We start from the raw sequence: 12,557 nt of genomic DNA, 5'->3' as shown, positions 1-12,557 counted from the left end.
CAGGCTGACATGAAAACCTCAGAGCAGCATGGTTAACTGTTCATCTCATGGAGGAGGTGATTGAGATGGAAGGATATACAAGCACTGGTCTGACAGGCTGACATGAAAACCTCAGAGCAGCATGGTTAACTGTTCATCTCATGGAGGAGGTGATTGAGATGGAAGGATATACAAGCACTGGTCTGACAGGCTGACATGAAAACCTCAGAGCAGCATGGTTAACTGTTCATCTCATGGAGGAGGTGATTGAGATGGAAGGATATACAAGCACTTTCTCTTCTATGGTCTCATTGATAGCAGCAGTTAACCCTGAGCTGTGGAGGCCTGTCAGCACTGCAGGAACGCCTGTAGTATTCAAATGATACACAAGACATTGGAGTATCAAGTATGTCATCAATATATATAGACATTGAACCAATCACCGACAAAGAAACTGTACTACTGTTGAAATACAGATACATTTTATTCAGTAACACAATCCAATTCAGTTCAGCAGTCAGCCTGCTGATGTGGGATAGGGATCGCATTGAGCTTGACATTTCATACATACATTAAACTTTGAGAAATGTAGGTAAATGTTCAAAGCTCATTTCATTTTCTCAACACTGAGAATCTTCACCTTTATTCAAACAAAAAAAATCTTAGCTTACTGTCTGGCACCCAGTGAACAAGATAACAAGGAGGCAGCATGTGTTGTGGTGGCATTGACACATTATTGGAAACATTTAAAAAATATGTTGACTGAAGTCATGGCCATGGGAAAAATGTGCATTGGCTAGAAACACCAACATTAAACCAACAACTTCAGTGAGTACCTATACAGGGAGTGTTAAAAGTAATAAAATCTACAACATGTAGCAGAGGATCCATGTGACAGAGGGTCCATTCTACATAACTGTTGTACCCATTATAACTCAGTACAGTTTGGCCTGACTCATTACTGTTGTACCCATTAGAACTCAGTACAGTATGGCCTGACTCATTACTGTTGTACCCATTAGAACTCAGTACAGTTTGGCCTGACTCATTACTGTTGTACCCATTATAACTCAGTACAGTTTGGCCTGACTCATTACTATTGTACCCATTATAACTCAGTACAGTTTGGCCTGACTCATTACTATTGTACCCATTATAACTCAGTACAGTTTGGCCTGACTCATAACTGTTGTACCCATTATAACTCAGTACAGTTTGGCCTGACTCATTACTGTTGTACCCATTATAACTCAGTACAGTTTGGCCTGACTCATTACTGTTGTACCCATTATAACTCAGTACAGTTTGGCCTGACTCATTACTGTTGTACCCATTATAACTAAGTACAGTATGGCCTGACTCATTACTGTTGTACCCATTATAACTCAGTACAGTTTGGCCTGACTCATAACTGTTGTACCCATTATAACTCAGTACAGTTTGGCCTGACTCATTACTGTTGTACCCATTAGAACTCAGTACAGTTTGGCCTGACTCATTACTGTTGTACCCATTAGAACTCAGTACAGTTTGGCCTGACTCATAACTGTTGTACCCATTAGAACTCAGTACAGTTTGGCCTGACTCATAACTGTTGTACCCATTATAACTCAGTACAGTTTGGCCTGACTCATAACTGTTGTACCCATTATAACTCAGTACAGTTTGGCCTGACTCATTACTGTTGTACCCATTATAACTCAGTACAGTATGGCCTGACTCATAAGTACTGGGTAAGGGGTTTATATGGACTACATTACAACAATAAGGATATTTTCTTGAGAACATGATCCAATGATTTTTCACTAATACTCTCTCCTGTGATTAACACAAGCGTTAGAATTTAGAGTGCATAATTTACATGTTAGTCATTTAGCAGACACTCTTATCCAGAGCAACTAGAGTTAAGTGCCTTGCTCAAGGGCACATGGGAAGATTTTTCATCGGCTCAGGGATTTGAATCAGTGACCTTTCGGTTACTGGCCCAACGCCCTTAACCCCTAGGCTACCTGCCACATTATCATCATTTAGGCAAGTATCTTGTTCCCTCTCACCAAAGCCTCTCACATAGCCCTGTAAAATAAGCCAAAGTACCATTAAAATATGGTCCATCTATCTCCATGGAGTGCATTAGACACCCAGAAATAAAAACCCATGTAAATAAACATAATTCACTTCTAATTCAAAATATCCCAATTAATTTAAAACATGTTTTGGGGTGGGTTGACAACGACATGATCGTCACAATATATAACTCACATTCAGTAAATCCATAAAATGTCTTACAAAACAAAAAGACTACATCATTGAACACTCAATTCATCATACTGTACGAAACCAATCTCTTTCACTCTGCCCTGCCAGCATTTTATTTCATGCTATCTTTTTCAAAAGAAAGATAATTTAGCTAATAATCAATTTGATTCAGAATTCCTGAGTCCAAGTACTTTCATGGGGCTGGTGCCAGAAGAGGCTAAACAGTGGGCGAGGTGGACAGTAGGTAGGCAGAGCTTCAGAGGGGTGGCACGTGGAAGGGGATGGGCAGAAAGTGGGCAGTTCTTTTGGTTGGATTGGTACAGCGTTCCTGGTTTCATTGTCATTTGACAAGGAGTTGAAAAACCCATCCAGACTACTCTATAACACCCCATCTCCCTGGAAGAGAGGATGAAGACAGACGTTTGTTGAAATAGCTAAACAAATAATACAGATTGTAAATCAAATTATAAATGTGTCATATCATATCCCCTGGGTGGCATGATTTGCAGCTCTGAATTTAAAATACTGACATCTGTTGAGAAACTGGGGGGAGCCCAAAAATGCGGTGGAAGCCTGAAAAGCCCTCTCATTTTACAGATAAAATACAATTGTGTACAGGTGTAGACCTACAGTGGAATGTTTTCTTCCCAACAATGCAGAGATAAAAGTTGAAAAATAAAAACATGAGGAATAAATACAAAATGAGTTACGGTAACTTGGCTATATACACAGGGTTCAGTACAGAGTCCATGTGCAGGGGTACGAGGTAATGGCAGTAGATATGTACGTATAGGTATAGGTAAAGTGACTAGGCAACAGCATAGACAGTAAACAGTAGCAGCAGCAGCAGCAGCAGCATATGTACTTTCAACAACAGGAGGCTGGCCGTCTACGCACTTTAAAGGTCCTTTTAAACCAAATAGTGTCCGTTCTCAAAATACTGGAAGAGATGGAGACCCCGACACTCTCGAAAAATAGGATTTTGATTGTATTCATGTGTATTGTTGTGCTAAACAAAGATCATCTGGAAAGAGACCTTGGTCTCAGCATCGACTCCCTGTCAAAATAAAAAGGTAAAAATTAAGAAATAGGAATACATCCAAAAAATGCAAAAATATAGATGTTTTATTTTCTGCATCATAATGCCTAAAGGTTTGTTGTGCAGAAAAATGCATAAATTAACGGTGAAAAACAGAGCATGTTTTGGCATCAAGCCTTCATCAGTATTGGATTTATTCCTATTTTTCGACAGTCTGCAAGGTCTCTCTCATCTTTCAACAACACTAACACACGGTGGCCTACCTTGCTATACAGTCTCTCTGAACAGTAGCCTACCTCTGCAAAACAGTCTCTCTGGACTGTAGCCTACCTCTGCTATACAGTCTCTCTGAACAGTAGCCTACCTCTGCAAAACAGTCTCTATGAACAGTAGCCTACCTCGCCATACAGTCTCTCTGAACAGTAGCCTACCTCTGCAAAACAGTCTCTCTGGACTGTAGCCTACCTCTGCTATACAGTCTCTCTGAACAGTAGCCTACCTCTGCTATACAGTCTCTCTGAACAGTAGCCTATCTCTGCTATACAGTCTCTCTGAACAGTAGCCTATCTCTGCTATACAGTCTCTCTGAACAGTAGCCTACCTCTGCTATACAGTCTCTCTGAACAGTAGCCTCTCTGCTATACAGTCTCTCTGAACAGTAGCCTCTCTGCTATACAGTCTCTCTGAACAGTAGCCCACCTCTGCAAAACAGTCTCTCTGGACAGTAGCCTACCTCTGCTATACAGTCTCTCTGAATGGTAGGTAGCCTACATCTACTATACAGTGTCTCTGAACAGTAGCCTACCTCTGCTATACAGTCTCTCTGAACAGTAGCCTACCTCTGCTATACAGTCTCTCTGAACAGTAGCCTACCTCTGCTATACAGTCTCTCTGAACAGTAGCCTACCTCTGCTATACAGTCTCTCTGAATGGTAGGTAGCCTACCTCTGCTATACAGTGTCTCTGAACAGTAGCCTACCTCTGCTATACAGTCTCTCTGAACAGTAGCCTACCTCTGCTATACAGTCTCTCTGAACAGTAGCCTATCTCTGCTATACAGTGTCTCTGAACAGTAGCCTACCTCTGCTATACAGTGTCTCTGAACAGTAGCCTGTCTCTGCTATACAGTGTCTCTGAACAGTAGCCTATCTCTGCTATACAGTGTCTCTGAACAGTAGCCTATCTCTGCTATACAGTGTCTCTGAACAGTAGCCTTCCTCTGCTATACAGTGTCTCTGAACAGTAGCCTGTCTCTGCTATACAGTGTCTCTGAACAGTAGCCTATCTCTGCTATACAGTGTCTCTGAACAGTAGCCTTCCTCTGCTATACAGTATCTCTGAACAGTAGCCTGCCTCTGCTATACAGTGTCTCTGAACAGTAGCCTACCTCTGTTATACAGTCTCTCTGAACAGTAGCCTTCCTCTGCTATACAGTCTCTCTGAACAGTAGCCTACCTCTGTTATACAGTCTCTCTGAACAGTAGCCTATCTCTGCTATAAGGTCTCTCTGAACAGTAGCCTGTCTCTGTTATACAGTCTCTCTGAACAGTAGCCTGCCTCTGCTATACAGTCTCTCTGAACAGTAGCCTGTCTCTGCTATACAGTCTCTCTGAACAGTAGCCTGTCTCTGCTATACAGTCTCTCTGAACAGTAGCTTATCTTTGCTATAAAGTCTCTCTGAGCAGTAGCCTGTCTCTGCTATACAGTCTCTCTGAACAGTAGCCTACCTCTGCTATACAGTCTCTCTGAACAGTAGCCTAACTCTGCTATACAGTCTCTCTGAACAGTAGCCTGCCTCTGCTATACAGTCTCTCTGAACAGTATTCCTTCCTCTGCTATAAAGTCTCTCTGAACAGTAGCCTGCCTCTGCTATACTGTCTCTCTGAACAGTAGCCTGCCTCTGCTATACAGTCTCTCTGAACAGTAGCCTGCCTCTGCTATACAGTCTCTCTGAACAGTAGCCTGCCTCTGCTATACAGTCTCTCTGAACAGTAGCCTGCCTCTGCTATACAGTCTCTCTGAAAAGTAGCCTGCCTCTGCTATACAGTCTCTCTGAACAGTAGCCTGCCTCTGCTATACAGTCTCTCTGAACAGTAGCCTACCTCTGCTATACAGTCTCTCTGAACAGTAGCCTGCCTCTGCTATACAGTCTCTCTGAACAGTAGCCTTCCTCTGCTATACAGTCTCTCTGAACAGTAGCCTATCTCTGCTATACAGTCTCTCTGAACAGTAGCTTATCTTTGCTATAAAGTCTCTCTGAGCAGTAGCCTGTCTCTGCTATACAGTCTCGCTGACCAGTAGCCTACCTCTGCTATACAGTCTCTCTGAACAGTGGCCTACCTCTGCTATACAGTCTCTCTGAACAGTAGCCTATCTCTGCTATAAAGTCTCTCTGAACTGTAGGTAGCCTACCTCTGCTATACAGTCTCTCTGAACGGTAGGTAGCCTACCTCTGCTATACAGTCTCTCTGAACAGTAGCCTGCCTCTGCTATACAGTCTCTCTGAACAGTAGCCTACCTCTGCTATACAGTCTCTCTGAACAGTAGCCTATCTCTGCTATAAAGTCTCTCTGAACAGTAGGTAGCCTACCTCTGCTATACAGAGCTATACAGTCTCTCTGAACTAGAGGTCGACCAATTAATCGGAATGGGCGATTTTTGGGCGCCAATTTTATTTATTTAATATTTTTTTATACCTTTATTTAACTCTGCAAGTCAGTTAAGAACGCATTCTTATTTTCAATGACGGCCTAGGAACGGTGGGTTAACTGCCTTGTTCAGGGGCAGAAGGACAGATGTTCACCTTGTCAGCTCGGGGGAACCAATCTTGCAACCTTACATTTAACTAGTCCAACGCAATAGCGACCTGCCTCTCTCGTTGCACTCCACAAGGAGACTGCCTGTTACGCGATTGCAGTAAGCCAAGGTAAGTTGCTAGCTAGCATTAAACTTATCTTATAAAAAAATAATCATAATCACTAGTTAACTACACATGGTTGATGATATTACTAGATATTATCTAGCGTGTCCTGCGTTGACTATAATCTGACTGAGCATACAAGTATCTGACTGAGCGGTGGTAGGCAGAAGCAGGTGCGTAAACATTCATTCAAACAGCACTTTTGTGCGTTTTGCCAGGAAGCTCTTCGTTGTGCGTCAAGCATTGCGTTGTTTATGACTTCAAGCCTATCAACTCCCGAGATGAGGCTGGTGTAACCGAAGTAAAATGGCTAGCTAGTTAGCGCGCGCTAACTAGAGGGACGGAAGCTATACTGTTACACTGGCAATTCTAAAGTGCCTATAAGAACATCCAATAGTCAAAGGTTAATGAAATACAAATGGTATAGAGAGAAATAGTCCTATAATTCCTATAATAACTACAACCTAAAACTTCTTACCTGGAAATATTGAAGACTCATGTTAAAAGGAACCACCAGCTTTCATATGTTCTCATGTTCTGAGCAAGGAACTGAAATGTTAGCTTTCTTACATAGCACATATTGCACTTTTACTTTCTTCTCCAACACTTTGTTTTTGCATTATTTAAACCAAATTGAACATGTCTCATTATTAATTTGAGGCTACATTGATTTTATTGATGTATTATATTAAGTTAAAATAAGTGTTCATTCAGTATTGTTGTAATTGTCATTATTACATTAATTGTCATCCTCCAATAATCGGTATCGGCGTTGAAAAATCATAATCGGTCGACCTCTACTCTGAACAGTAGCCTACCTCTGCTATACAGTCTCCATGTCATCATTGCCTTCATTGAGTGAGTCGCCCTCACTGGCTGCTTCCTGCACATGAGCCAACATGTCCGCCATTAGAGCCTCCTCCAGCTTCTTCCTCACACTGTACACCAGCTCTTCCTGTTTCCTACACTCACCATGATGAGATAACATACAAAAACAACTGTTATAAATATGGAAAATCAGCTCTTAATTACACAGATTCAATTATTCATAGCACTAATATGACTCTGGAGCTCATGTCCTCTCCTGTATGTACCTGATGTCCTCATCAGTGACTATGAAAGCCTTGCAGAGGGGCTGAGTCGTGTTGAGCCACACCCCTGGGTTCTTCTCCACGGCTGCAGACAGCTGACCGGTGATAGGGGCTGCACTAGTGTGCAGGGCGCTGGCTATCGCTGACAGTAGAGTCTTGTCTGTACATCCAGGTCCAACTCCTGTAGGACAGACAGGTGTTCACAATCACAGAAGTGAGAAGACATTCAAAAATCTAATGGGAAATGGGGATTATACACTGTGTACAAAATATTAGGAACACCTTTTCCCTTTTGCCATCAGAACAGTCTCAATTGGTCAGAGCAAGTGTCGAAAGTGTTCCACACATGTTACTGGCCCACGTTGACTCCAATGCTTCCCACAGTTGTGACAAATTGTCTGGATGTCCGCTAGGTGGTGGAACATTCTTGACACACACACTGGAAACAGCTGAGTGTGAAAAACCCAGCAGGGTTGCAGTTCTTGACAAACTTAAACCGGTGAGCTTGGCACCTACTACCATACCCCATTGAAACACACTTAAATATTTTGTCTTGCCCATTCACACTCTGAATACACTCTGAATGGCACACATACACAATCCATGTCTCAATGGCCTCAAGGATTAAAATCCCTTCTTTATCCTGTCTCCTCCCCTTCAGTTACACTGTTTGAAGTGGATTTAAATCAAATCAAATTGTATTTGTCACATGCGCCAAATACAACAGGCTATTCGGGTACCGGGTCAATATGCGGGGGTACCGTGTCAATGTGCGGTGGGGTACTGTGACATCAATAAGGGATTATAGCCTTCATGTAGATTCACATGGTCAGTTCCTAATGTTTTGTACTCTCAGTGTACATGGCCCTTTCTCTTACCTTGCAGACCTTTAGGCAGGTCCATTGTCTTCACTAGCTCCTCTGCGATGTCAAACGCATTGAGACCACCAAGCTTCTTCTCCCAGAAAAGCTGTGGACAAAACAAATGCACATTAATTTAGTTTTGGTATCTACTTAGTCAAAATAACCTTCAGGAAGAAAAGCATATAACCCAATGTAACTGCAGTTTCACCATACAGGCTAATGGCTGTGTTTACCTGTTTTGGCTGGTCCACGGCTTTCTGTGGATCAGTCTTGACTTTGTTGCTGGGGTGGTTGGTAACCTTGGTGACAGGCTGCTTAAAGATGGAAGCAGTCTGTCTGACGGGAAGTGATGTGTTCAGGTCTGGCTTGCCCTGGAAGACACACACAAATAAACAGCTGACAGTGACAACCAACACTACGTAGCCACAGAGATGTTCCTCAAATAGTAGATAATGCTAGATATGTCAGTTATCCTTTGCACCTGGGGAAAGCCTTAAAACACGGTTTTCCGCATTCTAATTTCTAACTGCTGGTTTGACAGCAAATAAGTGTGAAGTCATTTAGAAGAGTGTGTCCAACGTGTATGGAAATATTAATTTCAGGAGACAGCCCTCTCACCTTGGTCTGATTGTTGTTGTCATAGCGCAGTCTCTGTCTGTTCTTGTTCAGTTTACTCATGAGCATCTTCCCCGTGCGGAAGTCGAAGGAACTGAGGTCCATCTGGTTGCTAAGGTAACGAGCCAGCTGAGGCTTGCTCCGAAACTTCTTCCCGGTTGGACTAGGAGAGGTAAAGGACAACAAACCACAGTGTGAGGATATGTACAACTAACCAGGGGATAGCAAAAGGAGAAAAGTAGCAAGATCAGGAAAGCAACAAACAATCTGCAACAAACACATTTTATGCTGCAAACAAACTGTAGACATGAGAAAATGTAAAACAATCATGCAAGAGCCAAAACTGCAAAGGAGACTACAGACGGATGAACTATTCACAGACATCAGATTATTCATGTATAATGGTATGGAATCAGAGTGTGAACAATGAGTCTTTGTATTAGCATTTCATTCATGTATTTAACAATCCATATTTTTATGACCGATTTAATATGTGTAGCTAATTGTAATAAACTATTTAAGCAGTAGAATAAGTTTTCATGTATTGCAGCATATTCCCAAATGTATAACTAATTCGCCATTTAAATTATAGACCTTAGAGTTTAAGATGGCTTCACTGAAATAATGTAGATGTTCAATAAGGAGTAGTAGGGATCAACTATTGGGATACAATGTAACAGGGTGATCAAGTGCAATACATTTTGCAACATTTCCTAAAGTTCAATTGGAAACATTGTTTCAGAGTTAATGTTCACTGGTCCTAGACAAAGTGGGCAGAAAGGCAGGCCCAATTTAATCTGCATCTTTAATCAGTGGACAAAGGCCTTGGTAAATTAGTAATATAAATGGTTATTATAGCAAAGAGTATCCATTTCTATGGGGCAGACCTTTTTGAAAGTACATGGCAGCCATAACAGGAGTCAACAGAGAGAGTTTCTCAGTGAAACTCCATGTTTGGTGAGTAACAAACTTAAATTGGCTAGCTAGCAAGCAAGCAAGGGATAAGAACGTAGCCAGCCATCATTGCAATGGCATTTTTTGAACAAACGACTGGGTCATGTTCATAGATTTAGAACAGGAAGACTTTATGAGTCTCTGGACACTGAACAGGTAGAACTAATGACCAGCTGGCTTGGGTAGCAACCCTAGATTTGTTTTGGGACTAGATCTCGTGGAATTATGAAATAGTATGAATAAATTCATAAAAATAAAAAGGTTTTAATGAAAATGTCTTATTTTAATATGTTGGTGTAACAGTATAGCTTCCGTCCGCATCACCGCTAACTCGCTAGCCATTTCACATTGGTAACCCTCTTGTACACAAGTGATAATGCCACAAAAGCCGGTGCTGATATTATATTGTCACCCGGCATCAACATCTCTAAAGGTGTCTGCATGATTCTCCGCCGAAACAGTTCGCGCACATATTATGACGACATTTTGTTACGTTTCTTACTTTGCTGAGGGTTTTTTTTTTTTCGGCTGTTTGGTTACATTACATTTGTTTCTGGAGAGAATCCGAAAAACGGAGCTGAAGTCTACGCCCCTTCGTCAGTGATTGGTCAACAGTAGGGATTCTTCAATGAAGTATTTGTTGTCATTGAAAAAGAGACCACTCGATTTCACGCAGTTTTTCATTGAAAAGTACTGCAGCAAATATATTTTAGTTAAATGTAAGCCTAACATTTAACAACTAAGATCGTCAAAATGTCCAAATTAATGACAGATATATTGAGTTACCTTTGATTAGTTATAAATATTTTGAAACGTATAGTGGCTACAACGTCTCAAAAAGGACAAACAGTACTATTGACACTTTTCTCGTTTTTCAAGCCAATTGTCTTTTAAGTGAGTATGCGAGCACACTCGTTCGGTTCAGCTAGCGCCAGCTGAACTGAAGTAAACTGACGCCTTAACGACCAGATACTTTGCAGCATATCTATTTCAAATAAGTAGGCATATTAATGCAGTTTATTTTGATGCACGATGATTTTCTAAAAATGGAAAACTTTGAATGATTACCAAAGTATGGAAACGTTCGTGCTTGCTGATATTTCATGTAAAAAAATATAGACAACAATTGCGAGTTTCGTGCGTGCATCACACCACAGAATGAAAATTCGGTATATGGTAGCCTACCACAAACTATACAACCGACCCGCCTCCCCCCTTTCTCGCCTCTGCTCCTCCTCCTCTTCTTCTTCTTCTTCCTTACCTCGGCTAAAAAAAGAATAGCTTATGGTTTCTTGGTTGTTGCTCCGGCCATATAAAAGGGTAAGACTTGGCTATATATAGGTTATAGCATGGACCTAGATTCAGGCTAGGCTATTTGGAATGCGATCATTCAATAGCCTAAAATTGTTGCATTTAGGCCTGCTCCCTAGCTGGTTGACAGGCTGTTAGGCCTACATAGGCTAAACATTGGTTTACAAGCTCCATATCCAACAATGTATAAGAGTAGCCTAATATCGGCTACACCCCTCCCCAACTTTCTGTCTCCTGGTCTCCCCCCTCTCCCTCAAGTAAACCCATTCAGCCTAGCCGTCTTGAAATACTGCCTGCTCAGTACCTATAATAATAGACATCGCTTTTCCCCGCAGACAAACCCGACTTTCTGGTCACTTCTTCAATTTGCCAGCCCTTGGGGAGAGCCGAGCAATCCCACCGTTTCTTCTCCATGTTCTCCCAGAGTTTAATTCCGTTGAAGTGTTCAGTGATTGCTCCTAACGTTATTATATTTGGGGTTAAAATTCGTGTTTTATACAAATAAGTCCATTAGGCCTACTATGTGACATACATCTAGGCTCACACTTATTTATCATGGTTCTCTCTCTCCCGATTTACTGTATCTCTTTGTCGTACAGAAATAATATCCCTCCGCCGTAACCTCAGCCACATCACTACCTGTCTGCCAATGAGAGCAACATCCGCAATACATGTAGACTACACATTATTGCATCCTGATCCGATGACATAAATCATTGATTTGTCGCGTGCGGAAGACGACCGCATTTCACACAATTTAGCTCCAAACGTTGTGCGTTATATATCCCCAAAATATCTTCAGATGACCATAATATGATTTCACAACGTTAACAATGGAGATAATTTAGGCAAAGATTCATGTTACTGACTATAGGTGAAATTCGAGAATGCAGTGGGAGTCGTTTTCATCACGACAATGCTCACTTTTTATTCAGTCATTGGACAAAGTAGGCCTAGGCAATACAATAATTTAATGGCGTTTTGATTAGCTAGCTAGGCCGATATTAATTATAGGAGTTGTCTGCAAATATTAGGTATAAAACTATTAGATATCTCACGAATTATATAGGCCTACCTATGACTGCATTTGAAGGAGAATAACTGGTACTAACTAATAATAACGAATTACTCGTCCTATTTTGAATAAATGCATTGCTTTTCAGAAAAGTTAAACACTGCAACACCAATAAGAAAGAACAGTGTGTAACTACATTTGGAATCCCATAACACTGCCTACAGTTTATGGTTTGCAGACACTCGAGACCACCGAAACGCCTCCCACACGAGAACCTAAACCCCTCGATGAAAAAAAAATATTGTGCAGCAATTCTTTGTTAACATAACATATTTTATGTCACAGACAGGAAAAGCAGAAATATAGCATGGTATTTGTCTTCTTTTTTGGTTACTTACTCGTTTTTGTCCATCTCGCATACTATCTCGGTTTCTCTCTTTTCAGTCTGTGTTAAATCCCTTCTACCTTCTCCTCTTTCATTCCCCTCCCCCTTCGATGATAGAAATGAAAGACA

General features: G+C 41.4%; 1 protein-coding gene across 3 annotated transcripts; it reads right to left on the bottom strand.

The window, feature by feature from the left end:
- Nucleotides 1–439: 439 nt before the first annotated feature.
- Nucleotides 440–11,657, bottom strand: LOC135556528 (methyl-CpG-binding domain protein 3-like). Of its 3 annotated transcripts, XR_010458001.1 has the most exons (9): nucleotides 11,333–11,657; nucleotides 10,903–10,983; nucleotides 8,767–8,926; nucleotides 8,382–8,519; nucleotides 8,164–8,254; nucleotides 7,289–7,466; nucleotides 7,013–7,156; nucleotides 6,673–6,731; nucleotides 440–2,631 (listed from the first exon to the last, which is right to left on the bottom strand). XR_010458001.1 is itself a non-coding variant. In XM_064989814.1 (8 exons), exons 1-7 carry the CDS (start codon nucleotides 11,440–11,442, stop codon nucleotides 7,018–7,020), a joined length of 897 nt encoding a protein of 298 aa, XP_064845886.1. In that variant the 5' UTR covers nucleotides 11,443–11,657; the 3' UTR covers nucleotides 440–3,292; nucleotides 7,013–7,017. The 3 variants fall into 3 exon arrangements, 2 of the variants coding, with proteins under 2 accessions (XP_064845886.1, XP_064845887.1); XM_064989814.1 differs by lacking the exon at nucleotides 6,673–6,731 and having other exon boundaries at nucleotides 440–3,292; XM_064989815.1 differs by lacking the exon at nucleotides 6,673–6,731.
- Between the last annotated feature and the right edge of the window lie 900 nt (nucleotides 11,658–12,557).

This window comes from Oncorhynchus masou, chromosome 15 (genome assembly GCF_036934945.1).
Source record: "Oncorhynchus masou masou isolate Uvic2021 chromosome 15, UVic_Omas_1.1, whole genome shotgun sequence".
In the NCBI taxonomy this organism is placed as follows: domain Eukaryota; kingdom Metazoa; phylum Chordata; class Actinopteri; order Salmoniformes; family Salmonidae; genus Oncorhynchus; species Oncorhynchus masou.
This window is presented reverse-complemented; position numbering and strand designations above follow the sequence as displayed.

Bases quoted from the DNA above. Each gene is read 5' to 3' on its own strand.
- LOC135556528 (XM_064989814.1), bottom strand. From the start codon at position 11,442: ATGGAGAAGAAACGGTGGGATTGCTCGGCTCTCCCCAAGGGCTGGCAA. The intron at 8,927-10,902 runs GTAGGCTACCAT...TACCTCTCCTAG, and splicing joins GGTCGGTTGTATAGTTTGTG to TCCAACCGGGAAGAAGTTTC. The intron at 7,467-8,163 runs GTAAGAGAAAGG...TCTGTCCTACAG, and splicing joins CCTGCCTAAAGGTCTGCAAG to GAGTTGGACCTGGATGTACA.